General features: G+C 37.0%; 2 protein-coding genes and 1 non-coding gene across 3 annotated transcripts; 2 read left to right on the forward strand and 1 right to left on the reverse strand.

Moving 5' to 3' along the window:
• Positions 1-2,632: 2,632 nt before the first annotated feature.
• LOC118053326 (small nucleolar RNA Z247) lies at positions 2,633-2,771 on the reverse strand. Its single transcript, XR_004688345.1, has one exon. It is a non-coding gene; the product is annotated as a small nucleolar RNA Z247 (small nucleolar RNA).
• Positions 2,772-10,080: 7,309 nt separating this feature from the next.
• LOC118053219 (uncharacterized) lies at positions 10,081-13,165 on the forward strand. Its single transcript, XM_035064400.2, has 2 exons — positions 10,081-12,468; positions 12,633-13,165. Exons 1-2 carry the CDS (start codon positions 10,095-10,097, stop codon positions 13,022-13,024), a joined length of 2,766 nt encoding a protein of 921 aa, XP_034920291.1. The 5' UTR covers positions 10,081-10,094; the 3' UTR covers positions 13,025-13,165.
• Positions 13,166-20,693: 7,528 nt separating this feature from the next.
• On the forward strand, positions 20,694-24,936 carry LOC118053259 (uncharacterized). The gene is made up of 2 exons (XM_073403949.1): positions 20,694-24,093; positions 24,338-24,936. Exons 1-2 carry the CDS (start codon positions 20,700-20,702, stop codon positions 24,727-24,729), a joined length of 3,786 nt encoding a protein of 1,261 aa, XP_073260050.1. The 5' UTR covers positions 20,694-20,699; the 3' UTR covers positions 24,730-24,936.
• The last annotated feature ends 2,843 nt before the right edge of the window (positions 24,937-27,779 follow it).

Consider the following 27,779-nt stretch of genomic DNA (forward strand, 5'->3'; position numbering starts at 1 on the left):
AAAGGAAATGGCATTTGGCAGGGGGAACGTGGGTATGGTTTATGGGTAGCGACTTGTTCGGGGTGTAAAGGAAAGATGATGGAGATGGGAAGTGGAGAGGAGGCAGTGTGTGGGGAGGATGATGTCCTAGATGTGGGGAGAAGGGGTTGGAGACAGTATAGAGGAGAAAAATTCCCAGCCGAGAGGGCGGCGGCTTGGTTTTTTTTAAAGAGATAGGTTTAGGTTTAGGGTTTGGGTTTTTTGTGTTTTCTCTCAATGTGCAAAATTATCCCCCCCCTCTTGTGCAAGTGTTGGAAACTTCTATTTATAGGCAAATATGTTGTTAGATCTCCAAACTTGGTTCCTCAACTTCTTTTTTTGTAAATTTTGATTTTTTCTTATTTTTTTGGATTTTTCTTATCAACATCGCCTCGAAAATAACGCATTAAAAGTCGAACGCGTTTCCAAGATGTTTGAAAATTTAAATTCTTTTGAAACGATGCTAAAAACAAGATCAAATATGTTGTTAGGTCTCCAAACTTGGTTCCTCAACTTCTTTTTTTGTAAATTTTGATTTTTTCTTATTTTTTTGGATTTTTCTTATCAACATCAATTTTTAAAATAACGTGTTAAAAGTCGAACGCGTTTCCAAGATCTTTGAAAATTTAAATTCTTTTGAAACGATGCTAAAAATGCTAAAAACAAAGAAAATATATTAAAAAAACATTTTTTTTTATTTTCATTGTTTTTCTCTATTTGTGGATTTTTTCTAAAAATTTATCAAAACATGGGTAAAAAATTGGGTAGCAACAGTTGGTAGGAACTGGCAAAGGATCAGCATGTGGAACTGGAGTAGTAGCTGGAGAAACAGTGGGAGGCAGAGCTGGTTCTATTTTTGTAGAGTGTGCTGGAGGCGCGGAGCTTGATCATCTGTTTCTGCAGGAATCAATATAAGAGGTGTAGGTGGTGTGCATGTAGGAATATGGTTAGGTTGCAACTCATTGGGACATGGGAATTGTGGCACAGTGATCTGATGAGGGAGAGACACAAACATGGAAGGAGAAAGTTTATCACTCAAGGATACAGTGGTTTGTGAGTTAGGAAAAAGAGTTTCATCGAATATAACATTGCGAGAAACATGGATTTTACCCGTAGAGAGATCGAGACACTTGTACTCTTGATGACAAAGACTATAACCAATGAAAATACAGGATTTTGATCTGAAATTTAGTTTATTCCTGTTATATGGTCTATGTTTGGCCAGCAGGCACAACCAAACACACGCAGAAAATGATAATCAAGGATCTTATTATACCGAATTTCAAAGGGGGATTTGTGGTGTAAAACAGGTGTTGGAAATCTGTTTATGATATAGGTAGCGGTTTGAAAAGCATCTTCCCAATATATCATAGGTAAATGAGAATGAGCTAACAAGCTTAAACCAACTTCGACAATGTGTCGATGTTTGCGTTCAATAGAGCCATTTTGTTGGTGAGTGTGTGGGCAAGCTAGGCGATGATTAATACCAATTTGGTGAAAATAAGTGTTTAGTCGTCGATACTCCCCACCCCAGTCTGATTGAATTGCTTTTATTTTTCTGTCAAACTGTTTTTCAACATATGTTTGAAAATTTAAAAAGACATGTTCAAGATCATATTTAAGTTGAATAGGAAATAACCAAATAAACTTGGAATAATCATCAAGTAAGCTAATGTAATATTTAGCACCAGTTGTGGAAGGCACTAATGTTGGTCCCCACACATCAGTGAAAATTAAATCCAAAGGATGCAATGAAATAGAAGTAGAAGTTTTAAAAGGCAAATCATGGCTTTTTGCCATTTGACATTTAGGGCACACATTGTGTGTTTTATTTTTCTCTACGGGAAAAGAAAGGAGGGATAACACTTGATTGACCACTAGAGTAGATGCATAGCCAAGTCTACGATACCACTCATAGGAACGAACACAAGAAAAGGCTCGAGGAAGACTGGAATTATTAGTGAATTGATAGAGTCCATCATGAAGATAACCTCAATGAAGGACATTCCCGAGTAATCCTTCACAAGAAAATAATATGAGTGAAACTCAAAATACATGTTATTGCCAACACAAAACCAGTGCATCAACAGTAAATTTTTATGTATTTTAGGAACAAGAAGAACGTTATTAAGAACAAAGGTAGAAAAGGGAGTGGAAATTTCAGAGGTCCTAGTTTTTTAGATTTGCAAACCTTGGCCATTTCCAACTTGTACACTGTCTACACCAGCATAGTTGAATTTTTAAAGAGTCAAAGTGTTAGCATCATTGGTAAAATGATGTGTGGCTCTTATATCTGCATGCCATGCAGAGTCCCACGTATTGTTTGAATTGTTATGCATAGCGACCAGACCGTGCTTTGTTGGTAGAGGACGTGCTTCCTGGTAAGATAAATCAAAATGAAAATAGCATTTCTTAGCAGAGTGTCCGATCTTACCACATATCTGGCAAACAACAGATGGTTGATCATGAATCTTATTGCTAGAATTATAACCACCATGACTAGCATGCCTCCTGTCACGAAAACCACCACGCCTTGGAAGATTGTATTGTCAATAGGCAATATTGGCAAAAGGTTGCTGGATGACAGGGGTGAGTTGATGCCTTGACAGGCGCGCTTCAGAAGTCAGTAATAGAGAATAAATTTCTTCAAGGGTAATGTCATCAGTACGTGCTGATATGGAGCCCACAAAGCTGTCATATTCATGGCTGAGTCCTGCAAGAATATATGTTATAATATCATCATGGTTCAATGGTTGTCCAACAACGGCCAATTCATCCGTGAGTCTTTTGATGTAATGGAAGTAATCAGTGGCTGTTTTGCTTCCTTTCGTTGCAATTGCAAGTTGTGTGCGGATTTGCAGAATGCGTGCACGAGATCATGAGGAGCAGGTATCATCCAACGCGTTCCATACAGTCTTGGATGATGTATAAGTGACAACTTGAGCAAGTATTGGCTCTGATAGAGAAGCCATAAGAGTGCTTAGAATAAGATTGTCTTGATGAACCCATTGAGAGTAGGCTGGGTTTAGACGTTCAGAGACAACAGAAGTTTCAGGGTGAGTAATAGAGATGATTTTAGGTCGTTTGGGAATGCCACCATCTATATAACCAAAGATATCTTGACCTATATATATATATATATAGTATTACTGTGACAACTTCTAATGTATACATTGATGTGGTTGGCAACAACTTTAGATTTTGAATTCATGAGATCATATCTTCTAGCCATTTATATGATGCTGCATTCACGGAGGATAAGTTGCTGCTGCTTCAATCACTAGTGGATCAGAGTCCTGATCTTTATAGGATTGTTTGTCGTGATCTTCTGCAATTCCTGTTATTGCATTCACGGGTGGATCACCCTTGAATTCAGTAACCATTACTTGATCTTCTACAATGGTCAGTGAGGCTTTCATGGAATAATGCTGGGGACGTACTATAATAAATTAGTTAACATAACAATTTGTGACATTTCTTGACTGATGCAACACTAGTGGTGTAGTTTTTTAAAGAAATATTTCTGCCGCCAGGTTATAAAAATAATTTTATATTATTTTTTAATATATTCTCTCAGATAAAAAAATTTTAAACTTAAAACTTATACATGTTTATACTATTTTATTTTTAATTTTATTAATTAAAATAAAAATATTAAAATTTAAACTCATAATTATTCGGTCATCAAAAATCTAATATGATATCAAATAGTCATTCTAACAAAAAACCTAAACTATCATGTAAACTTTTAAAAATAATTTTATATTACTTTCTAATATTATTTAACTTTGCAAAGCATGAAAACAACTTACAATAGATCCACCCATGATATCACACGCATAGCTTGCTGGTTTATAAATTCTAGAAAGTAATACACTCGTGAAGATTTCCTGAGTCAACGAGTCAATGTATAGACATTCATGGTGTTACAATCCCTTTTTTACCTCCAATTTCTATGTGTGTTTTCAAAATTATATTTAAAAAATAATAATCTTTTATATTTAATTTAATTATGTTGATAATGAAAAAAGAAAGAAAAAAGAGTTTATGGTTATCAAGGAAGATCCTACAGATAATGAAACAGCACGAAATTAGCCTATAATCATGCTTAGATAACTATGGTTGTAACGGTAGCATAGATTTAGCACAGACTTCAAACATTCCTTAGATAGACTCTACTACTGTAAATATAAGGCACTGCTGTCATATAATTAAATTCAAGCTTTGAAGCATTGTCTGCAGATTTTATATGGTATCAGAGCACCAAATCTCTAACGAGCCAACGATCCAAGTATCTACCATGTCTGCTTCTCCCAATCAAACCTCAACCTTTTCTCTTCAACCCCGACCCTCTTCCACAACAGACAAGCCACTCATAGCTCTTAAAATTACTGCACAAATCAATGAAAAATTAACCCCCTCCACTTTTCTCCAATGGCGTGCTCAGTTTGAGGCACTCCTCATCGGGTATGATTTGCTCAATTATGTTGAAGGCACATTTTCATGTCCTTCCTCCTCTGGTTCCACTATTGATGAGATGCACAAGAGCCACTGGATCAGACAAGATAAACTCATCTTGAGTGCTATTCTAGCCTTCACCTCCTCATCAATAACACCTCTCATTGCCACGGCCCCAACCTCCAATGGTGCTTGGAAAAAACTCAAAACCTTATATGCTAGCAGATCTAGAACACGTTCTATACAGTTGAAGGAGGAGCTCACATTAATCAAGCGTGGACATCGATCCATCACAGACTATCTTCATGTTGTGAAAAAACTAGCTGATGAAATAGCCATTATTGACCTTCCAATTTCGGATGATGACCTAACCCTTTATGTGTTAAACGGTTTAGGTCTAGATTTTCGAGAGATTGCAGGACCTATCCGTGCCAGGGAGTCCTCTCTAAACTTTGAGGAGTTACATGATCTTCTGGTTGGCCATGAGGTGTATCTAAGGCGCCTGGAAATTGCAACACAAAACATGGTTGTCTCTGTCAACTACACAAAAACAAAGCAATATGTGCAAGGAGGATATAATCAGGGATCCTACCGGCAAAATAGACAACACTCTCAGCAAGGGCCTCACACTTTTAGTCCAGGATGAAATCATAATGGAACTATCCATGACAAACGCAGCTCAAATTACAACAGAGCCACTAATTTCAATCGGCGCTATCAGCCAAAATGCCAACTTTTATGATCAGTTTGGTCACACTGCCAGGTTCCGCTCTCCCTCAAATCCCTCAAATATTTATGCCCACTGTGCCACATCTTCCACAGGCAAAGACAAAAATTGGCTTCTTGATTCCACGGCCTCTCATAATATCATAGGAGATCTCTTTAATTTATCTATTCATTATGAATATGATGGCACTAACAAAGTACTTCTTGGTGATGGATCAGGTTTGGTAGTCTCACGTGTTGGTTCTTTGGCTTTACACTCCCCTAACCGAACTTTCCTTTTACGTGATACTCTTTGTGTTCCAAACCTTTGAAAAAATTTAATGTTTGTTCATCATCTTACCAAACAAAATAATGTGTTTGTTGAATTTCACCCCTTTCATTTTCTTGTGAAGGACACGATCACGGGGGCGATACTACTAAGAGGAGCATGTAACGATGGCATTTATACCTTCCCCACATCAATGGTCCCCATCTCCTCCAAAAAGGTCGCTAATGTTCATGTACGAACATCACTTAATGGATGGCACAAGCGCTTTGGACATCCTTCTACTAAAATCGTTCACAGTCTTGTAAAAAAATTTTCCCTTCCTATTACTTCCAATCAAAAGTTGCCTTCATTATGTCATTCCTTCTCTATTAATAAAGCACATCAACAACCATGTTGTGTCACAAGTCTTAAAAGCCATGCACCACTTGATATTATTTATATTGATGTGTGGGGTCCCGCTAGTTATATTGGTCTTGATGGATCCAGATATTATCTTATTTTTGTGGATCATTACACTAAATATACATGGTTTTACCCAATGGTCACAAAATCTGGTGTTTCTACTATTTTCCCATTTTTTAAAAAGGTTGTGGAAAATCGTTTTCAAAAAACTATCAAAACACTGTATTCTGATAATGGTGGGGAGTTCATTGTCATGGCATATCTCACTATACCACCGCTCCACACACACCCCAGCAAAATGGTGTTTCAGAACGTCGCCATCGTCATTTAGTTGAAACAGGCCTCACTTTTATTCACGATGCAAATCTTGATTTCTCGTATTGGCCATATGCTTTTCAAACTACATCTTATCTTATAAATCGGCAGCCTATACCTCTTCTCCATGGTAAATCACCCTTGGAAGTTCTTTTTGGAATACCACCAAATTACTTGAAGTTAAAAAAAATTTGGGTGTATTTGATACCTGTTTACCCGGCCCTATAATTCAAACAAAATGCAGCCATAATCCCAAACCTGCATTTTTCTTGGCTGCTCTTTAACGCAAAATGCATACAAATGTTTTGAACCCATTGCAAAAAAATTCTTCACTTCACGACACGTGCTATTTGATGAACATAAATATTTCTTCCGAACATCCAGTCCTGTGTCTTCTTCTTCGTCTCACACAACTTCAGAGTCTCGGATATGGTTTCCCCTACCTCTTGTTCCTTCGATGTCTATCCCTTCACCATTAGACCAGACCCGCCAACCCCAGGAAGGTCCACCTGCCATCGTTACATCCTCTTCAGGTAATCTCGATAACTCTTCTGATCACTCCTTCCAAAACCCAACCCTTCCCCCCCTTCCTCACCTGATCTTCTCCCTACTACTATGCCTAACTCTTCTCCACTACCTCCTACTACCATCTCTAGTTTCCCCCTAACCCTTCCCCACTTCCCGTAGCACCTGAACCTTCCCACCGCACTCACAACATGACCACTAGATCAATGAACCAAATCTTCAAACCCAAGCAACTCAACACCATATCCAAATACCCTCTTCCCCAAACCATTGAGCTAACAAGTGTGAGCCAGGCTTTATCTCAACCTCACTGGCGTACTGCCATATCTCATAAGCTTACTGCTCTTATGAAACATGGCACTTGGGACTTGGTTCTCCCTCCCTCTGACTGTCAACCAGTGGGTTGCAAGTGGGTATTCCGCACAAAACGCAAAGCCGATGGGTCAGTGGATCGTTTCAAAGCCCGTCTAGTCGCCAAAGGCTATCACCAACGTCTTGGTGTTGACTACAAAGAGACTTTTAGTCCCGTGGTTAAACCAGCCACCATCAGGGTTGTCCTCTCTATTTTTGTCATGCATGCATGGGTATTGAGGCAAATGGACGTTAACAATGCCTTTTTAAATGGTGCACTAACTGAAACTGTGTTTATGCAGCAGCCCCCCGGCTTCAAGGATTTATCCAAGCCTCATCATGTTTGCAGATTAAACAAAGCACTCTATGGCCTCAAACAGCTCTGAAATCTGCCATCCTTTAGTTGGGCTTTCATACCTCCAAGGCAGATTCCTCTCTTTTCATTTACAGGGACGGCTCAACTCTCTGCTATCTCCTCGTCTATGTGGATGACCTTGTCATTTCAGGGAATACTCCATCTTTTGTGCATTCTATTATCCAGCAGCTTGGTACTCTGTTCTCTCTCAAAGACATGGGTTCACTTCATTATTTTCTAGGTGTTGAAGTGCTCCCCACTCCAGTCGGGTTGTTTCTCTCTCGGCACCAATATATCCGTGACCTCTTGGCTACAACGAGTATGAGTGGTGCGAAAAATGTCTCTACTCCTCTCTCCTCCACTCAGCCTCTCAAATTAATTGATGGCACTGCTGCTGTGGATAGCTCAGACTTTTGTCGCCTCATTGGCAGCCTTTAGTACCTCACCCTAATGCGCCATGATATCTCATTTGTTGTTAACAAACTATCTCAATTTGCTTCTTCGTTACTTAAAACACACCATTTTCCATGGCCTTCAGCTGCACAAGACTAGCACCATTACCTTACGGACTTACTCTGACACTGACTGGGCTAGCAACATTGATGATTGTACATCCACCTCTACCTATATCAGTTTTTTAGGTTCCAATCCTATTTCTTGGAGTTCCAAGAAGCAACGGGCTGTTGCACGTTCCACAACCGAAGTTGAATATCGGGCTCTCGCCACTACGGCCTCTGAAATGGTGTGGTTGACCACTCTTCTAACAGAACTCGGTTTTTTAGCATCACAATGTCCCCAACTACTATATGATAATCTCGGAGCAACTTATCTCAGTTTCAACCCTCTTAATCACTCCCGCATGAAACACATTCAAATAGATCTTCATTTTGTCCGTGACTTGGTATAGAAAGGCAGTCTTCAGGTCCACCACGTTCACACTCAAGACCAGTTAGCTGACCTCTTAACAAAGCCACTGTCCAGGCAGCGCACTGAGTTCTTACGTTCCAAGATTGGTCTTACCGATGGAAGCTCAATCTTGCGGGAGCGTATCAAGGAAGATCCTGCAGATAATGAAACAACACGAAATTAGCCTATAATCATGCTAATTACTCTGTCATTTAATTTGTAATTACACCTGATTCTATGCTCAATAACTATGGTTGTAACGGTAGCATAGATTTAGCACAGACTTCAAACATTCCTTAGATAGACTCTACTACTATAAATATAAGGCATTGCTGTCATATAATTAAATTCAAGCTTTGAAGTATTGTCTGCAGATTTTATAATGGTTTTCAAATTTGAGGAAAGAAAGAAAAAGAGACTAATGTGATTAGGGACTAAAAATAATGGATTGTAACACAATATTATGAAATGTTTTTTTTTTCATTGCAAAATATAGAGATGTGATATAAAATGATGAGTAGATATGGATTCTTGTAATTTTATATTTAGTAGGACTTGTAACACTATTATGGTGCGAAGACTTAGGAAGCGTTTGGGAACGCGGTGCAAACCGCGTTCCCACCAAATTTGAATTTTTTGTTTTTTGCTAAAATTTAATGCGGTTTGTACTTTTGGAATCTTTTTAATGTGCTGATGTCAAAAATAATTTTTAAAAAATGAAAAATAAATCATTGGCGTGCATTTCGGCACGAAATTTTTTTTGAAAAGCAACCGCTACCACACTGCCAAACACGCTCAATTGCGCTACAGAGATAGGGTAGATTCAATACCACTGTTGCAAAACTGAAATTGGGCTAATTTGAGTAACCTAGTTAGAAACTCAAGCTGACCTCCGACGTAGTGAAATCCAATCAAGAAACCATTGATTTTTTAAAAAAAAACAATCCTTTTCAAAACAACTTTGTTTTTACTTATTTTATAAAAATAGATTAGGGTTAACATAGGTTAACCCTCGCTACTCATGTTTTATCCTATGAAAATAATTGACCCAACTTTAGCTTAATAACTATGAAAATAACCATGAGCTGTGTGAAAGGAATAAAAATACCGACATACTCACTAGCAATTTGCAAAGGAAACATTGTGAATTATTTTTTTTTTTGATGTAAACACAATCATATTAAAAAAAAAAAAGCTCCCGAGATGTTACACCTCGAGAGCTACTTTCTTGCGCTAAAAGGCAGTTAAAAAGTTACATCATGAATCTTTGGAAAAGTCAAATTTGGAACGATGACCCACAAGATGCTTTCCTATGATTTGGAAAGGTAGAACAAAGATTATTTAGAAATTTCAGAATGAAAGATTCCTATAAATTAAGCAGTCTCTTACATTATTTCTTCACCGATTCAATTAAAGGAGAGAACTGATGCAAAAGATTTAAAAAAACAAAATATTTTTTTCTTAGTTATTTTTTATTTATTTATTTAGTTTAGAAATGAGCTACGGATTTTGAACAAATGAGCCGACAATTAAGCATCTTTAGAAATCATAGGACTTGGAAATGAATTTTCCTAAGAACAAATGAATTTTCCATTAAAAACTGATGTCACTGTTGTTGACGTATGTCAAATTCTGTAAAATAAGAACAAAGATGAATAGGAAATTTTGTGATTAAAAATTCCAACAAATATTCCATTTCTTTTTTTCTATAAATACCTATCATTGGAGCCTAGAATCTTCATCTGCCATAGGAAACCATATCCCTTAGACATGATGTCCTTACTACAGAAACCATTCTCAAAGTTTCTCCTTCTAATGTTCATTCCTTCTTTCTTTGCCTTTCCTCCTAATTCCTCTGCAACTTCTTTTGGCGCTGCCACATATGTAGCTGCTGAAGGTAATAAAGAAGCGGAGGCTCTCCTAAAATGGAAAGCAAGTCTTGATGACAACCACAGCCAAGATGTCCTGTCTTCTTGGGTTGGCAGCAGCCCTTGCAAGTGGCTTGGAATCACTTGTGACAATTCTAGAAGTGTCGTGAATTTCAGCCTTCCACATTTTGGTTTGAGAGGTACACTTCATAGTTTCAACTTCTCATCCTTCCCCAATCTTCGCACTCTCATTCTCTCAAAAAATTCACTCTATGGAACTATTCCATCCCACATTAGTAACCTGACCAAAATCACCTATTTAGACTTGTGTGATAATCATTTCACAGGAAATATCCCACTTGAGATAGGATTGCTAACAAGTCTTAACTTTTTATGCTTTTGTGAAAATAATCTAACTGGTTTGATCCCAACCTCTATTGGAACTTTGAAACACTTATCCGTTCTCTATCTATGGGGTAACAAACTCTCTGGTTTCATCCCTTCTTCCATTTGGAACATGACTATGCTTACTAGACTTAATCTGAATAGGAATAATTTATATGGATCTGTTCCTCGGGAAATAGGACAACTTGAATTCCTTGTTGAATTGAGATTGTCTTCAAATAATTTCACTGGCCATTTACCACGAGACTTGTGCCTTGGTGGGTTACTTGTAAATTTTACAGCCGCCAACAATCATTTTTCTGGTCCAATCCCTAAAAGCTTGCGAAATTGTACTAGTCTATTTAGAGTTAGGCTTGAGTGGAACCAATTGAAGGGGAATATTTCTGAAGATTTAGGCCTCTACCCAAACTTGAACTATGTGGACCTAAGTCACAATGATTTGTCTGGTGAGCTTACGTGGAAATGGGGAGGTTTTCACAACTTGACGGGCCTAAAATTGTCAAACAATAATATCACCGGTGAGATACCATCAGAGCTTGGAAAGGCCACTGGACTACAACTAATTGATCTCTCGTCAAATCTTCTAAAGGGGACAATTCCAAAAGAATTGGGGCAGTTGAAGGTGTTGTATAGCCTTACTCTTCATAACAACCATCTTTTTGGTGTCCTTCCCATTGAAATCCAAATGCTATCTCAACTTCGTGTCCTTAATTTAGCTTCTAATAATCTTGATGGATCAATCCCAAAACAATTGGGAGAGTGCTCAAATTTATTACAGTTGAACTTGAGTCATAATAAGTTCATAGGAAGCATCCCATCTAAGATAGGCTTCCTGCATTTTCTTGGAGATCTAGATCTCAGTGGGAATCTACTGGCAGGAGAGATACCATCAGAAATTGGGCAATTGAAACAGTTAGAAACGATGAACCTCTCTCACAACAAACTTTCAGGTTCGATTCCAACTACTTTTGTAGATTTGGTGAGCTTGACAGCTGTAGACATCTCCTACAATGAACTAGAGGGCCCTATCCCCAAAATCAAAGGCTTCATTGAAGCTCCACTTGAAGCTTTTATGAATAATAGTGGTCTCTGTGGAAATGCCAGTGGTCTAAAGCCTTGTACACTTCTTACAAGTAGGAGAAAGAGCAACAAGATTGTCATTTTGATTCTTTTTCCTCTCCTGGGCAGTCTACTTCTACTACTTACCATGGTTGGATGTTTATACTTTCGCCACCAAACAAGTAGAGAAAGAATCTCCTTTTTAGGAGAGCGACAAAGTCCACTCAGTTTTGCAGTATGGGGCTATGAGGAGGAGATCCTACATGAAACTATCATCCAGGCCACTAATAATTTCAACTCCAATAATTATATAGGGAAAGGGGGGTACGGAATTGTTTATCGAGCCATGTTGCCAACAGGTCAGGTGGTTGCTGTGAAGAAGCTTCACCCATCAAGAGAGGGCGAGCTTCTGGATTTGAGAACTTTTAGAAATGAGATTCGCATGTTAATAGATATTCGACATCGGAATATTGTGAAGTTATATGGATTTTGTTCATTAATTGAGCACTCTTTTTTAGTTTACGAGTTCATAGAAAGGGGAAGTTTGAAGATGAATTTATCTAGCGAAGAACAGGCGATGGACTTGGATTGGAATAGAAGGCTTAATGTTGTTAAAGGAGTGGCCAATGCATTATCCTATTTGCACCATGATTGCTCGCCTCCAATCATTCATCGAGACATTTCCAGCAGCAATGTTCTTTTAGATTCGGAATACGAGGCTCATGTTTCGGATTTTGGGACAGCTCGGCTCTTGATGCCTGACTCGACCAACTGGACCTCATTTGCTGGCACCTTCGGATACATAGCTCCAGGTACATACTTGATTTCATTCTTAATATATATAAGCAAAACAATACAACCAGTTCTATGAAAATTGAGGGCTACTTTTGGATGCTCTAAAGGTTATGTATAAAAAATTGTCATAGTAGCAGTATGATACAGCCAGTACTATGAAAATATGACCGAATTTTTGCAGAGCTAGCTTACACAATGAGAGTGAACGAGAAGTGCGATGTCTACAGCTTTGGAGTGGTCACAATGGAAGTAATAATGGGAATGCATCCGGGTGATCTCATCTCATCTCTTTCTGCATCTGCTTTTTCCTCCTCGTCGTGCTCACAAATCAACCAGCAGTCATTGTTGAAGGATGTGATAGACCAACGTATCCCACTTCCTGAAAATGGAGTTGCAGAAGGTTTGGTCTCCATTATCAAAATAGCATTTGCATGCTTGCTTGCCAATCCCCAATCCAGGCCAACCATGCGACAAGTAGCTTCGGAGCTCATAGCTCGAAGGCCTCCGCTGCCAAAGTCATTCTCCGCAATAACATTGGAAGATCTGATGCCTCAAACAACTGTGACAGGCTGAGAATTTTCCAAAAGATTTTCTATAATTATATAGTATGTGATTGTTTCTACTTATGTTACTTTCAATTTTCGTAGCTTTGTTTGTAATAAATTATTTCGCCGCTTTGTATTTTGTTTCTTCAACGATTAATATGTTTTAGTACAGTATTATTAATTATCAATCAAAGTGAAGAAAGGCTCTCTGCTATAATGAGGACACCTCGGTTTCAAGATGCTGTTTCATCCCTTGTAATAAAGGAAATCTTCAATTCAATATTGAGCTGAAATGAATAAACACAAAGTATAATTCAATATTGGTTTTTTATATCTTGCTTTTGGTTTTTCTGATCTGTATCTTGCTTTTCTTCAAAATTAGCTGTTCTTATTAACAGGTGGTGTCATTTGCTTTCTGTGTTTTGTAATTAACATGCTATTAATGATTTATTTTTTATATCTATTTTAAAGAAAAAAGAATAAATACATTTAGAAGAGATAATAAATCCTACATGTAGAAATACATGCATAGAACAATTTTTGATCAACTGTTTTAACACGTGAGAAGATTATTATCTTGAAATTGTAAACAACTTTGTAAAGCAACTGAGGGAGTTGAAGACTAGGTAAGATTCAACAATTAATCAAATGTTTTTAAACTTTGCCCAAAATTCTTCACCAGCATGATAACCTTCACACTATTTTTTTGTGGTTCACGCAGCGATGTTTTTTTAAGAAGATGCTTCCATGAAACTACGTATCGCTAAAAACAACTCCTAAATGATTTTTACCTTGACAAACTGACGGTTAATGTCCTCCTCCCACCCCACACTTCACGGCGTCTAGACATGAGCAACCTTTTCAATTTCCATTCCTTCTTGGAAATCACCTCGCAAGGTGGACTCTATCCTATGATTTTTAAAGCCAAAAAAGGTACTGAATTAAAAATAAAAAATAAAAAAAAACCATGAGAATATATGGTTGACAGGGTCAATAAAAATAAAATATTGATTTAAGATTTGTTTTGAAAAAAAATTAAACAACATTTAAAAAAAATTAAAAATCAAATTTAATCTTGATCGGGATGATCAATTCTCTAATTTATCCACAAAATCAATTGGATTGCATCGATTAACTTCTATCTAATTTTATTTAAAGCTTAATTCAAACTAAATTATTAATTAATAAATTATTAGATTGATCCACCAAAGCGAAACAGTTTTGATAACATGCTTTTTCTATTGTGTTAATAGGAAGCTACCATATGAGCTCCGTTAGTTCACATAATAAAAAAGATTGGCGAATATAACCAAAAAAATAAATGGTTTTTAATATTTCCAACTTTTTTTTTCCTTCTTCTTTTTTATATGAACAGGCACGAATCATATTTTATCCGAAATATTGTGGAAGATGTGTTGGCTAAATTGGGTCCTAAATGTCTATATCGTCCTGAGCACCTTGTGGGTATTGATTCTCATGTTGATAATATTATTGCCCTACTAAGAATTTTTACATATGAAAGTCGCATTGTGGGCATACATGGAATGGGCGGGATAGGTAAGACAACTCTAGCAAAAATTCTTCAATGTTGGGATTCTTATATTTTTTTTTTAATTTTTCATTCGATTTATTTTGAACCCGTAATCATAATATGTTTCAATTTGATTCATAATATGGTCTTGTTATTTTATATGACTTCCTGATAATCCACACCAATCTATCTATTTATTTCTTTAATATGATCAATGAATTTATATAGGCTTTTATAAATAAAAGACAAATTACTAAAATAAAACATAGAAATAATTGAATCAAGATATTTTAAAAGGAAGAATATAATTATTTTTTAATTTTTTTTATAACTAAATGAGTCAATCAACCGATACAAAAGAAAAATTTAGAGGCAGGATCAGCTAAAAAAAAAAAAAACCCTAAAAAAGCCTATCACTTTCTTCTCCATTTTTCAGGCCGCCGCACCCCCCTTGCCCGAAAAAAAAACGAGAGAAACCCATCACCTAAATCGAAACCAGTCCTCCCTCTTCTGCTACCAGGCAACTGCCCGAAAAGAAAAAACCCAAGCTTTCATCTCTGACCAGTCGCCGCTGCAGAGTCTTCGAAAAGAGAGAAAAAAAAGCACCCGGCCGCTCCCATTCATTTTGCTTCTTCTTCTCCACTTAGCTGGACGGATCGTCCCCAGCTCATCATTTTTCCTTTTTGCTTCCTCTTCCTCGGCCTTCTTCACTGCACGCAAATGAGCCTCCCCTTTCAGCCGCACAGACCACCCGAACCAGCCGTCCTCGCTGGAGATTCAGCAGCCAATCCCTTCTCCTGCCGAAACCAGAGAAGCCAAGGCAACCCCTCCATCTTCACAGCGGCTCTACCGGACGTAGACAACAGCAGCAAGGCCATCCGCCGCTGCAACCAACAGAAGTGAAGAGCAACCCGGCAGCGCCAACAGACCGGCAATCCTTTGGTCATACGCCGGCCACCTGAAGTGAAGGAGACGAAGACGTAAGCCACAGAAAGATCTGCGGTGGAAGAGATCTAAAAATGGAAGAGGAGCCGATCTGAAAACAAAATTGAAACAGATTTGCTTGTTGCGTTTTTTGGGTGATTTGCAGGTAACGGCGCTGCTCACAGCCGACTGGAGGGTGAAGAGGGAAGGAAGCCATAACGGACGTCCACACTCCTCTGGATTTCACGGCGGCGAGTGGAGAAGACGCGCCGCACTGTTCCTGCAGACCGAGAACTCTGCCTCTGTAATTCCTAGATTTTTAGGGGTTTATTTTTTGTAATTTTTACATGATAGGATATGTATTTAAATTACCGTTTTTTAAAATTTATGTTATGCTGTAAATGTGTGACCATGAGTAAAAGATAATGAAAAGTGATGTGTGTGTAGGTAATGAACAGGGTGCGTGCTTGAATTAAATTGTACTGATCAGGGATTTAAAATAATCTAGTTGAGATTGTTTACAAAGCCTTGACAAATAATTATCAGCCACAAGCAGCAGCAGGGAAACAAGTTGTATAATGAGACACCATATCATAATCTATATCCAATAATCCAAGTGATCAGTATACTAACAACAGAAATCCCAACTTGATGATGCATCAGTCCATCTGAAAATTCAACCCTAACGAGCACGGTAACAGCTCCGAAGCTTTCATTGCATGTGACAGTTTGTGACAAGTCCGAGAGTCCACATCCTGCAATGTGACAGTTTGTGACAATTCATGACGGATTCATTAAGCAAAGAAAAGTTGTTTCGGACACTTGAGGGTCTAGCCCATTGATCAACAGCAAAGCTTGTCTTTGCGAAGGTCCTGGGTTCGATCCTCAAGAGTATCAGCCTGTCACCCCCGCGGTGTCTTACCTGCCTACTGGGCTTGCAGGATGTTCAGTGGGCCCGGGGAATAGTCGTGGTGCGCGTAAGCTGGCCCGGACACACCGGGTTACCAAAAAAAAAAAAAAAAAAGGTTGATTACAAACGGACATAATAGCAATCAAAATCATGACCCATTCCGTCGACTAGACTAAAGAAAAAAAAAGAGAGAACATGACTTCCACAATCTGGGGCCAAGGGAGTTCACTAGCTGTTGAACTTCCAACTTCATGATGCATAAAGTCCATTAGTAAGTTTAAACCCAATGGGCACGATAGACAGGTTATTGGTCCGTGAGGCTTTCATGGAATAATGTTATGGACCTACTATAATTGAGCAATTAATTAACACGACAAGCTAGTTGTGACATTTCTTGACTGATGCAACACTAGTTATGTATTTTTAGGGGTTTATTTTTTGTAATTTTTACATGATAGGATATGTATTTAAATTACCGTTTTCTAAAGTTATGTTATGCTGTAAATGTGTGACCATGAGTAAAAGATAATGAAAAGTGATGTGTGTGTAGGTAATGAAGAGGGTGCGTGCTTGTATTATGCATGATATTAAATTGTAAAATAAAAAAGACAACAAAAGAATTTAGTGATTAATTTGAATATGGTTAAATATCTCAAAGATAAATAAAATCCAGTTGTATTTTCCATGAAAATATAACAATATATTTCTACATGTATTCTGGAATTTAATAATTGATTTATTTCAAATTTAATAGTTGTACTTTAGTCTTGAGAATTTGATTAATATTTCAAATTTTCAAATCGCATCAAACCGCAAAGCAACTTACATTATGTAGGGTGTGCTAGGGATGCTAATTTCTTCCCTAGCTACAACCAGTCATTTACCCTCGAATCTCTGATAATGACCAGTACATCTGGGTTTTCCAAGTGACCCTCAATCAAAGACTAGGTGGCGACTCCCAAGAACCAAATCAAGCAAACAAAAAGCAAAATCGCCAGCCGATTGCTGCGCGGGTGACGTGCAACAGAATGATGACTCCACTATGGACAAGTATTGTTTTCAACTTTATTGGACTAAGCTTTGTGTTTTGACGTGTTCAAGTTTTTTTGGGTTTTGTTTTTTTATGTTTTATTCATGCATTATATATAATTCTCTCATGCATCACAAGTTTTAATTTTTGAAAGAACACACAAGCTTTAGGTTAGGTGGGGGACTAACAGCTTACCTTATGACTTTTAGTCAAGGTTTAAATTTATGTAAACCCCAACTCTTCGTTGAGTGCTTAGACTGTTAGTGATGAGTACACATGCCATCCACTATCTGCTGGGCTCTTATATTGCCTTTACGAGGGTGATCACTAGGATAACAAGAGACCATTTTTAGAGACCAAGTAGTAAACCTATCCTTTTTGTCTCACGTAAAAAGATTAGAACCTGCCTTTAGGATGTATGCTCCGTACATATTATTTTGCATCTGAGCAAACCCTTCTTGAAGTATCTTGAATTCAGGACTTGCAGGGGATTAATAGTCATTACTCAAGAAATTTCTATTGTAGAGTTTGATCAAGAATAAAAATTCTTGTTTCATCATGCAATAGTTATGACCATATGTCACCCCTCGAAGGACAAGTTCATCATATAGATTACATGTCATACATTTATCATGCATGTGTCGGGATGAAAAGTAGGTTCCCCTACCCGAGGTCTACTACACTGGACTGGAAAAGACGGGAAATGAAGAAAGGGGTCAGAGTGAGGCTCACTGTTAAAAGAAAATGGAGAGCATAAAAGGTGAAGTAGCTAGACTTACATCTGCTTGAGCAAGCGCCGAGTTTTAAAAAATATCAACAACATGGGATTTTGTGAAGATCGTCGAAAGCATTGAACAAGTAATGGATAGGGGAAAGATTGAAGGTTCTGCCATGAATTCCAGAACTCTAAAAGAGTTGAATCAAGAGATGACTTTTAATTGAGAAACCTCAGTTATTTTGCCAAGTCAGGTCTTGCCATAACATCATTTACTGAAATGTCCTTGCCAAGATTGACATCCATATGCCCCTCGAGTTTGTCGACCAGCATTGATGTCATCGATTATTTTCAGAATAACAAGTGATCGGAATTGCTTGACAAAACACAGATATTGCCAGAGAAACTGATCTAAGAAGGGGTTAGATTGTCAATCATCTTTGTTATGGATTTTTGCCATTTTGCATTTTGTTTTGGGGTCACATCTCATCCTTTAACAAAACATGTCTTTTCATTATTTTTTTGTTGTTTTGAAAGCATGAGATATTTATTTCAATGTGTTTTTGACTTCCATGGCACAATCTGGGGCCAAGGGAGTTCACTAGCTGTTGAACTTCCAACTTCATGATGCATAAAGTCCATTAGTAAGTTTAAACCCAATGGGCACGATAGACAGGTTATTGGTCCGTGAGGCTTTCATGGAATAATGTTGTGGGCGTACTATAATTGAGCAATTAATTAACACGACAAGCTAGTTGCGACATTTCTTGACTGATGCAACACTAGTTATGTATTTTTTAAAGAATTGTTTAAATCTAAAAACTTAAGTTATTAGGTAATTATAACCTGTTTTTTACCTTTAATTTTTTCTATGTTTTTTCAAAATTATATTTTCAGAAAAAATTTGATTTTTTTATATTTAATTTAATTATGTTGATAATGAAAAAAGAAAGAAAAAAGAGTTTATGGTTCGAAATTAAAGGAAAGAAAGAAAAAGAGACTACTGTGATTAGGGGCTAAAAATAATGGATTGCAACACAATATTATGAAAATAAATTTTTCATTGAAAGTATAGAGAAGAGATATAAAATGATGCAGTAGAAATGGATTCTTGTAATTTTATATTTATGACTTGGATGTTAAGCACATGTTTAGAGATAATTTGTATACGTTTGAAAATAAAATATCAAAGAGAACATGACTTCCATGGCACAATCTGGGGCCAAGGGAGTTCACTAGCTGTTGAACTTCCACCTTCATGATGCATCAAGTCCATTAGTAAGTTTAAACCCGATGGGCACGATAAACAGGTTATTGGTCCGTGAGGCTTTCATGGAATAATGTTGTGGAGGTACTATATTTAAGCAATTAATTAACACGACAAGCTAGTTGTGACATTTCTTGAATGATGCCACGCTAGTTATGTATTTTTTAAGGAATTCTTTAAACCTAAAGAGTTACAAGAATAATTTTATATTATTTATAAGGCATGCAATCAAGCATTTACTTGCTGAATTTAAGAAAATTCTGGTGCGAAGAGCTATAAGGAGGGTGAAAATTGAGGAGAAGGTAGAAAAGCTACAGAGAGAAAGGGTAGATTTAATACCACTATTACAAAACCTAAATTTGGCAACCTAGTTAGAAACCAGGCTAACCTGCTGCCACGTGGTGAAATCCAATCAAAAAATACATTGATTTTTTTTAAAATAATTTTTTTCAAAACAATTTTGTTTTTATTTATTTTATATAAAAAAAATTAAAATTAACATGGATTAACTCATATGGGTTAACTCTCGTAATGACATTTTACTCTAGATTGACCATCAACTTGAGTTTAATAACCATGAGTAAAAATACCATGAGTAATAACCATGAGCTTAATAACTTGAGCAATTTGCAAAGGCAACAATGAGAAAAATAAATCATGAATATTGAGTAATGAAACAATATTAAATATTATAGCACTAGCTATGTTTGTTGATGAGTCAGATAAGTTTTTGGATAAATTAAATCGTCCTTTAGCTATCTCTGTGAATTTTTATTTTTGATGTAAACACAGTCATTGAGAGCTGCTTTCTTGCGCTAAAGACAGTTAAAAAGTAACATCATGAATCTTTGGACAAGTCAAATTTGGACACCCCGAGACCAATTTATTGATTTGGAAAGGTAGAACAAAGATTATTTAGAAATTTCAGAATGAAAGATTACTATACCTTGCAATTCCAATTAATTGAGTATTATTTCTTCACCGATTCAATTAAAGGAGAGAAAACTGATGGAAAAAATTTTAAAAAAACAAAATATTTTTTTCTTACTTATTTTTATTTTTATTTTATTTAGTTTAGAAATGAGCTACAGATTTTGAACAAATGAGCCACAGATTTTGAACAAATGAGCCAACAATTAAGCATCTTTAGAAATTACAGGTCACTGTTGTTGACGTATAATGTCAAATTCTGTAAAATGAGAACAAAGATGAATAGGAAATTTCACAATTAAAAATTCCAATAAATACTCCATTTTTTTTTTTCTATAAATACCTATCATTAGAGCCTAGGATCTTCATCTGTCATAGCAACCATATCCCTTCGACATGATGTCCTTACTACAGATACCAGTCTCAATGTTTCTCCAAGTCCTTTTTTTTCTCCTTCTATTGTGCTTTCCTTCTTTCTTTGCCTTTCCTCCTAATTCCTCTGCAACTTCATTTGGTGCTGCCAAATATGTAGCTGCTGAAGGTAATAAAGAAGCGGAGGCTCTCCTAAAATGGAAAGCAAGTCTTGATGACAACCACAGCCAATCTGTCCTGTCTTCTTGGGTTGGCAGCAGCCCTTGCAAGTGGCTTGGAATCACTTGTGACAATTCTGGAAGTGTCGCGGATTTCAGCCTTCCACATTTTGGTCTGAGAGGTACGCTTCATAGTTTCAACTTCTCATGCTTCCCTAATCTTCTCACTCTCAATCTCTGGAACAATTCACTCTATGGAACTATTCCATCCCACATTAGTAACCTGACCAAAACCACCAATTTAGACTTGTGTGATAATCATTTCATAGGAAATATTCCACTTGAGATAGGATTGTTAACGAGTCTTAACTTTTTGTACCTTTGTGAAAATAATCTTACCGGTTTGATCCCAGCCTCTATTGGAACTCTGAAACACCTATCTGGTCTCTATCTATGGCGTAACAAACTCTCTGGCTTGATACCTCCAGAGATTGGATCATTACAACCTCTCAGTAACCTTGACTTGTCAAGCAATGATTTAACTGGTAGGATCCCTTCTTATATTGAAAATCTGAGAAACTTATCCATTCTTTCTCTCTGGGATAACAAACTCTCTGGTTCCATTCCTTCTTCTCTTGAAAATCTAAGAAACTTATCTACTCTCAATCTCTCAAAAAACAAACTCTCTGGTTATATTCTTTTTTCTCTTGGGAACATGACTAAGCTCATTGACTTGCGTCTTAGTGAAAATAATCTCACCGGTTTGATCCCAGCCTCTATTGGAACTCTGAAACACCTATCTGGTCTCTATCTATGGCGTAACAAACTCTCTGGCTTGATACCTCCAGAGATTGGATCATTACAATCTCTTAGTAACCTCGACTTGTCTAGTAATGATTTAACAGGTAGGATCCCTTCTTCTATTGAAAATCTGAGAAACTTATCCATTCTTTCTCTCTGGGATAACAAACTCTCTGGTTCCATTCCTTCTTCTCTTGAAAATCTAAGAAACTTATCTACTCTCAATCTCTCAAAAAACAAACTCTCTGGTTCTATTCCTTCTTCTCTTGGGAACATGACTAAGCTCATTGACTTGCGTCTTAGTGAAAATAATCTCACCGGTTTGATCCCAGCCTCTATTGGAACTCTGAAACACCTATCTGGTCTCTATCTATGGCGTAACAAACTCTCTGGCTTGATACCTCCAGAGATTGGGTCATTACAATCTCTAAGTAACCTCGACTTGTCAAGCAATGATTTAACTGGTAGGATCCCTTCTTCTGTTGAAAATCTGAGAAACTTATCCATTCTTTTTCTCTGGGATAACAAACTCTCTGGATCCATTCCTTCTTCTATTGGGAACATGACTAAGCTCATTGACTTGAGGCTTAATGAAAATAATCTCACCGGTTTGATCCCATTCTCTATTGGAACTTTGAAACACCTATCCGTTCTTTATCTATGGGGTAACAAACTATCTGGCTCCATCCCTTCTTCTATAGGACAGCTTGAATCCCTTGTTGAATTGAGTTTGTCCTTCAATAATCTCAATGGTTCTCTGCCTCCCGAGATGAATAATCTCACACATTTGATGGTTTTGAACGTTTTTTCAAACAATTTCATTGGCCATTTACCACGAGACTTATGCCTTGGTGGGTTACTTGTAAATTTTACAGCCAGCTACAATCATTTTTCCGGTCCAATCCCTAAAAGCTTGCGAAATTGTACTCGTCTATTTAGAGTTAGGCTTGAGTGGAACCAATTGACGGGGAATATTTCTGAAGATTTTAGCCTCTACCCAAACTTGAACTATGTGGACCTGAGTCACAATAATTTGTTTGGTGAGCTCACGTGGAAATGGGGAGGTTTTCACAACTTGGTGAGCCTAAAATTGTCAAACAATAATATCACCGGCGAGATACCATCAGAGCTTGGAAAGGCGACTAGGCTACGAATGATTGATCTCTCATCAAATCTCCTCAAGGGGACAATTCCAAAAGAACTGGGGCAGTTGAAGGCATTATATAACCTTACTCTTCATAACAACCATCTTTCTGGTGTCGTTCCATTCCAAATGCTATCTCAACTTCAATCCCTTAATTTAGCTTCTAATAATCTTGATGGATCAATCCCAAAACAAGTGGGAGAGTGCTCAATTTTAGTACAGTTGAACTTGAGTCATAATAAGTTCATAGGAAGCATCCCATCTGAGATAGGCCTCCTGCATTTTCTTGCAGATCTAGATCTCAGTGGGAATCTATTGGCAGGAGAGATACCATCAGAAATTGGGCAATTGAAACAGTTAGAAACGATGAACCTCTCTCACAACAAACTTTCCGGTTTGATTCCATCTGCTTTTGTAGATTTGGTGAGCTTGACAATTGTAGACATCTCCTACAATGAACTAGAGGGCCCTATCCCCAAAATCAAAGGCTTCAATAAGGCTCCATTTGAAGCTTTTATGAATAATAGTGGCCTCTGTGGAAATGCCAGTGGTCTGAAGCCTTGTACTCTTTTTACAAGCATGAAAAATAGCAACAAGATTGTCATTTTGATTCTTTTTCCTCTCCTGGGAAGTCTACTTCTACTACTTACCATGGTTGGATGTTTATACTTTTGCCACCAAACAAGTAGAGAAAGAATCTCCTTTTTAGGAGAGCGACAAAGTCCACTCAGTTTTGCAGTATGGGGCTATGAGGAGGAGATCCTACATGAAACTATCATCCAGGCCACTAATAATTTCAACTCCAATAATTATATAGGGAAAGGGGGATACGGAATTGTTTATCGAGCCATGTTGCCAACAGGTCAGGTGGTTGCCGTGAAGAAACTCCACCCATCAAGAGAGGGCGAGCTTATGGATTTGAAAACTTTTAGAAATGAGATTCGCATGTTAATAGATATTCGACATCGAAATATTGTGAAGTTATATGGATTTTGTTCATTAAGAGAGCACTCTTTTTTAGTTTATGAGTTCATAGAAAGGGGAAGTTTGAAGATGAATTTATCTAGAGAAGAACAAGCAATGGAATTGGATTGGAATAGAAGGCTTAATGTTGTTAAAGGAGTGGCCAATGCATTATCCTATTTGCACCATGATTGCTCGCCTCCAATCATTCATCGAGACATTTCCAGCACCAATGTTCTTCTAGATTTGGAATACGAGGCTCATGTTTCGGATTTTGGGACAGCTCGGCTCTTGATGCCTGACTCGACCTACTGGACCTCATTTGCTGGCACCTTCGGATACACAGCTCCAGGTACATACTTGATTCCATTCTTAACATATATATGTATGAATCAATTGCTAAATTTCTGTTTATATGTCATAATGTTTTGGATGCTCTCGAAAACATTATGACATGCTAGCAGAACAATACAACCAGTACTATGAAAATGGAGGGCTGCTTTTGGATGCTCTAAAGGTTATGTATAATAAATTGTCATATTATATTAGCAGTACGAAACAGCCAGTACTATGAAAAAATGACCGAATTTTTGCAGAGCTAGCTTACACAATGAGAGTGAACGAGAAGTGCGATGTCTATAGCTTTGGAGTGGTCACAATGGAAGTGATAATGGGAAGGCATCTGGGTGATCTCATCTCATCTCTTTCTGCATCAGCATGCTCCTCCTCGTCGTGCTCACAAATCAACCAGCATGCATTGTTGAAGGATGTGATAGACCAACGTATCCCACTTCCTGAAAACCGAGTTGCAAAAGGTGTGGTCTCCATTATCAAAATAGCATTTGCATGCTTGCTTGCCAATCCCCAGTCTAGGCCAACCATGCGACAAGTAGCTTCGAAGCTCATAGCTCGATGCCCTCCGCTGCCAAAGTCATTCTCCGAAATAACATTGGAAGATCTGATGCCTCAAACAACTGTGACAGGCTGAGAATTTTCCAAAAGATTTTCTATAATTATATAGTATGTGATTGTTTCTACTTATGTTACTTTCAATTTTCGTAGCTTTGTTTGTAATAAATTATTTCGCCGCTTTGTATTTTGTTTCTTCAACGATTAATGTGTTTAAGTACAGTATTATTATTAGTCAAAGTGAATAAAGGCTCTCTGCTATAATGAGGACACCTGAGTTTCAATATTCTGTTTCATCCCTTGTAATGAAGGAAATCTTCAATTCAATATTGAGCTGAAATGAATAAACTAGCTGATATACCAAGAATTGCTGCACATCCTATGCATCTGCACTTAAACTATGAATCCACACTGATCATACTACAAAAACTTAAACTATCAACTACACAGAGTTCTTCACAGTGAACTCTTGAAGAATCCTCCGTGCAGCCTGGATTCTTTGAAGAAGAGAAAAAAGATACAGAAATAATTGAATCAAGATATTTTAAAAGGAAGAATATAATGTTTTTTAAGTTTTTGGTAAATAAATGAGTCAATTAGTTGACACAAAAAAAAAGTGACAGATTTGTAAATTCCTCACATCAACTACATTATCATTTTCATGGGTTCTGTTCATTTCCTTGTGGGTAGGGTTCTTCGGCTTAGTTATTTTGTTTCCTGTAATTAAAGTAATATAATTTTGCAGGGGCGAGCAGGCCCATAAGGCCCGCTTTTTTTATAAACTAAACTGCAGTTTAAGTCCAAACAAATATAAAAAAAATATGTGTTTGAAAAAATATGACAGAAACGCAGACAAACATATATTCAAATGGATATATAGAATTTGATGGTAGTTATTGTTTTTAAAATATATATTTTTTTAAAATATTAAAATAGTATATATTTTTTATTTTTTATATTATTCTTATATTAATATATCAAAATAATTAAAAAATAAAAATTAATTTAAGATAAAAAGAACTATAAATTTTTTAAAAACATAACTACTCACCACGTAAACAAGCAAAATCCAAGTTGTAATGCAGTTTTTAAAGTTTATCATTTGAACCTCCTAATCAAAACGGTTAGAATCCAATTTTCTTAAAGCAACTTTGTTTGCTTTTGAAAATCTTTGACAACCAATGTTGGAATTTTAATATTTTTAAAACAAAAACAGAAATGATATCAAAATTCACGTTTTTAATTTGCATGACATTCAGAAAAAGATAACATTATCACATAAACTGGAACACCTAGGATATGCTTTGTAGCAAATTTTTTCCATCCTTATTTTTTTTAATTGCGCTCTTATATGCTTTAATTAAAGACCAATTAGTTAAATGAATTGAAAGAATTCAAATGAATGGTACTACACTACTACATTCAAAAACACGAAGAAAATGAACATCCAATCTCAGATTTATAAGATAAGTTTATTTTGATTCAAAAATTTGTTTTTTATATTTTTCAGTACTTGAATGAAAAAGATTCAGAGAAAAATGATGTTAAAGTGATAAAATCCTTAATTAGAATCGATTCTAGCAAAAAAAAAAAAATTAGTATTGATGTCAAAAAGTTAGACAAAGAGTTCTCAGTTTATCATGCCTAAAAATCTGGATCTTGCCTAGTAAAGATTTTGAGAATCGTGTTGAGTTTCCGATTTAAGAATGGTTTTTTTTTTTTTTTGGTGTTTTTAAGCTAAAAATAATTTTATTTAGGTCTCTATAGTATTTTATATGTTATTTTGTATAAAAATAATTGAAAACAAGTTTTAAAAGCCAAAAATCTTCTTTCTTAAGTTTTTCTGCCACCACATTGTTGTCCAGATTCTAGGTAATAGTAGGCAATGTGCTGTGGGTTTTTTTTTTTTTTTTTCCTCTCTGATGCAGGACAATTGGTTGTTGTTACGGAACAGCAAAAGGATGCATACAAAGAGGTTGCGATGAGCTGAATTACATGCTTGCTGGAATTACTATCCTACACAAATTGCCAGCTGCACTTTCCTTAGTTATCACAGATTCTTAGTTAGGGCCTTAGTGCCTCTTTTTATTTCTGTTAATTGCCTAGGACGTGAATTGTGGACATAAGTCCTGACGTATGGGAACTTCCCTGTTATCTTTAGTTTTATTTAAATTCCATAAGTTATTATTTGATTAGGATTAGGAATGGTAAGCTTATAAATACAAGCAACCATTCACTTAGGGAGGACTTTTGATTTGAATAAGAGAACAGTTTTCTCCCAAAACAATTTATCTTTACTCGTGGATTCGAGTATTCTTACTTTTGTTCGTGGATTCGAATACAATTACAAAGAAAGGGACGGTGATCCTTCTCTTACAAACTTCCGCTACGTCAGTTGGTATCAGAGCAGGTTTATCGTTGTCCAGATGTCAAACGCACTGAACGAACGAGAAACCCTTAATGGCGAAAAGCAAGAAAATAACATAATCACGCAAGCAGAGTTCAGAACTTTCCAGCAGGAAACTCAGCAAACCTTACAAGCAATACAAGCAACCCTTGCTAGGTTAACAACTGGAAATAATCAGCGGCGTGAGGATGAAAGGGTTCGTGATGATCACAGGGAACGGATTGTCCCTGTCCGTGAACACCATCCAAATCCACGTAGGCAGCTAGCCTATGAGGAAGAACTCAGTGATGATGAAGAATATGCCGAACGCATCTTAAGACCCAATCGGCAAGGCTATTACAATATGGGAGAACGAGGACCCCAGTCTTTTCGTATGAAAATGGACCTACCCAGCTTTAATGGTCAGCTGCAGATTGAAGGATTTCTCGACTGGTTAGCAGTAGTGGAGAGATTCTTTGACTACATGGAGATCCCTGAAGACAAGAAGGTTAAGCTGGTCGCTTACAGATTAATGGGAGGAGCCTCCGCTTGGTGGGAACAATTGCAGATCACACGGATGAGGCAGAGAAAAGGGATGGTTCAAACCTGGTCCAAGATGAGACGACTGCTACGTTTCAGATACTTGCCACCAGATTATGAGCAGATATTGTTTCAGCAGTATCAAGATTGCAGACAAGGGAACCGGGCAGTTCAAGCATATGTGGAGGAATTTCACAGACTTT

Source organism: Populus alba, chromosome 13 (assembly GCF_005239225.2).
Source record: "Populus alba chromosome 13, ASM523922v2, whole genome shotgun sequence".
Lineage (NCBI taxonomy): Eukaryota > Viridiplantae > Streptophyta > Magnoliopsida > Malpighiales > Salicaceae > Populus > Populus alba.

Excerpts from the sequence above, each read along its gene's own strand:
- LOC118053259 (XM_073403949.1), top strand. The coding sequence starts at position 20,700 with ATGATGTCCTTACTACAGATACCAGTCTCAATGTTTCTCCAAGTCCTT. Across the intron at positions 24,094-24,337 it reads CTTCGGATACACAGCTCCAG|AGCTAGCTTACACAATGAGA; the intron begins GTACATACTTGA and ends GAATTTTTGCAG.
- LOC118053219 (XM_035064400.2), top strand. The coding sequence starts at position 10,095 with ATGATGTCCTTACTACAGAAACCATTCTCAAAGTTTCTCCTTCTAATG. Across the intron at positions 12,469-12,632 it reads CTTCGGATACATAGCTCCAG|AGCTAGCTTACACAATGAGA; the intron begins GTACATACTTGA and ends GAATTTTTGCAG.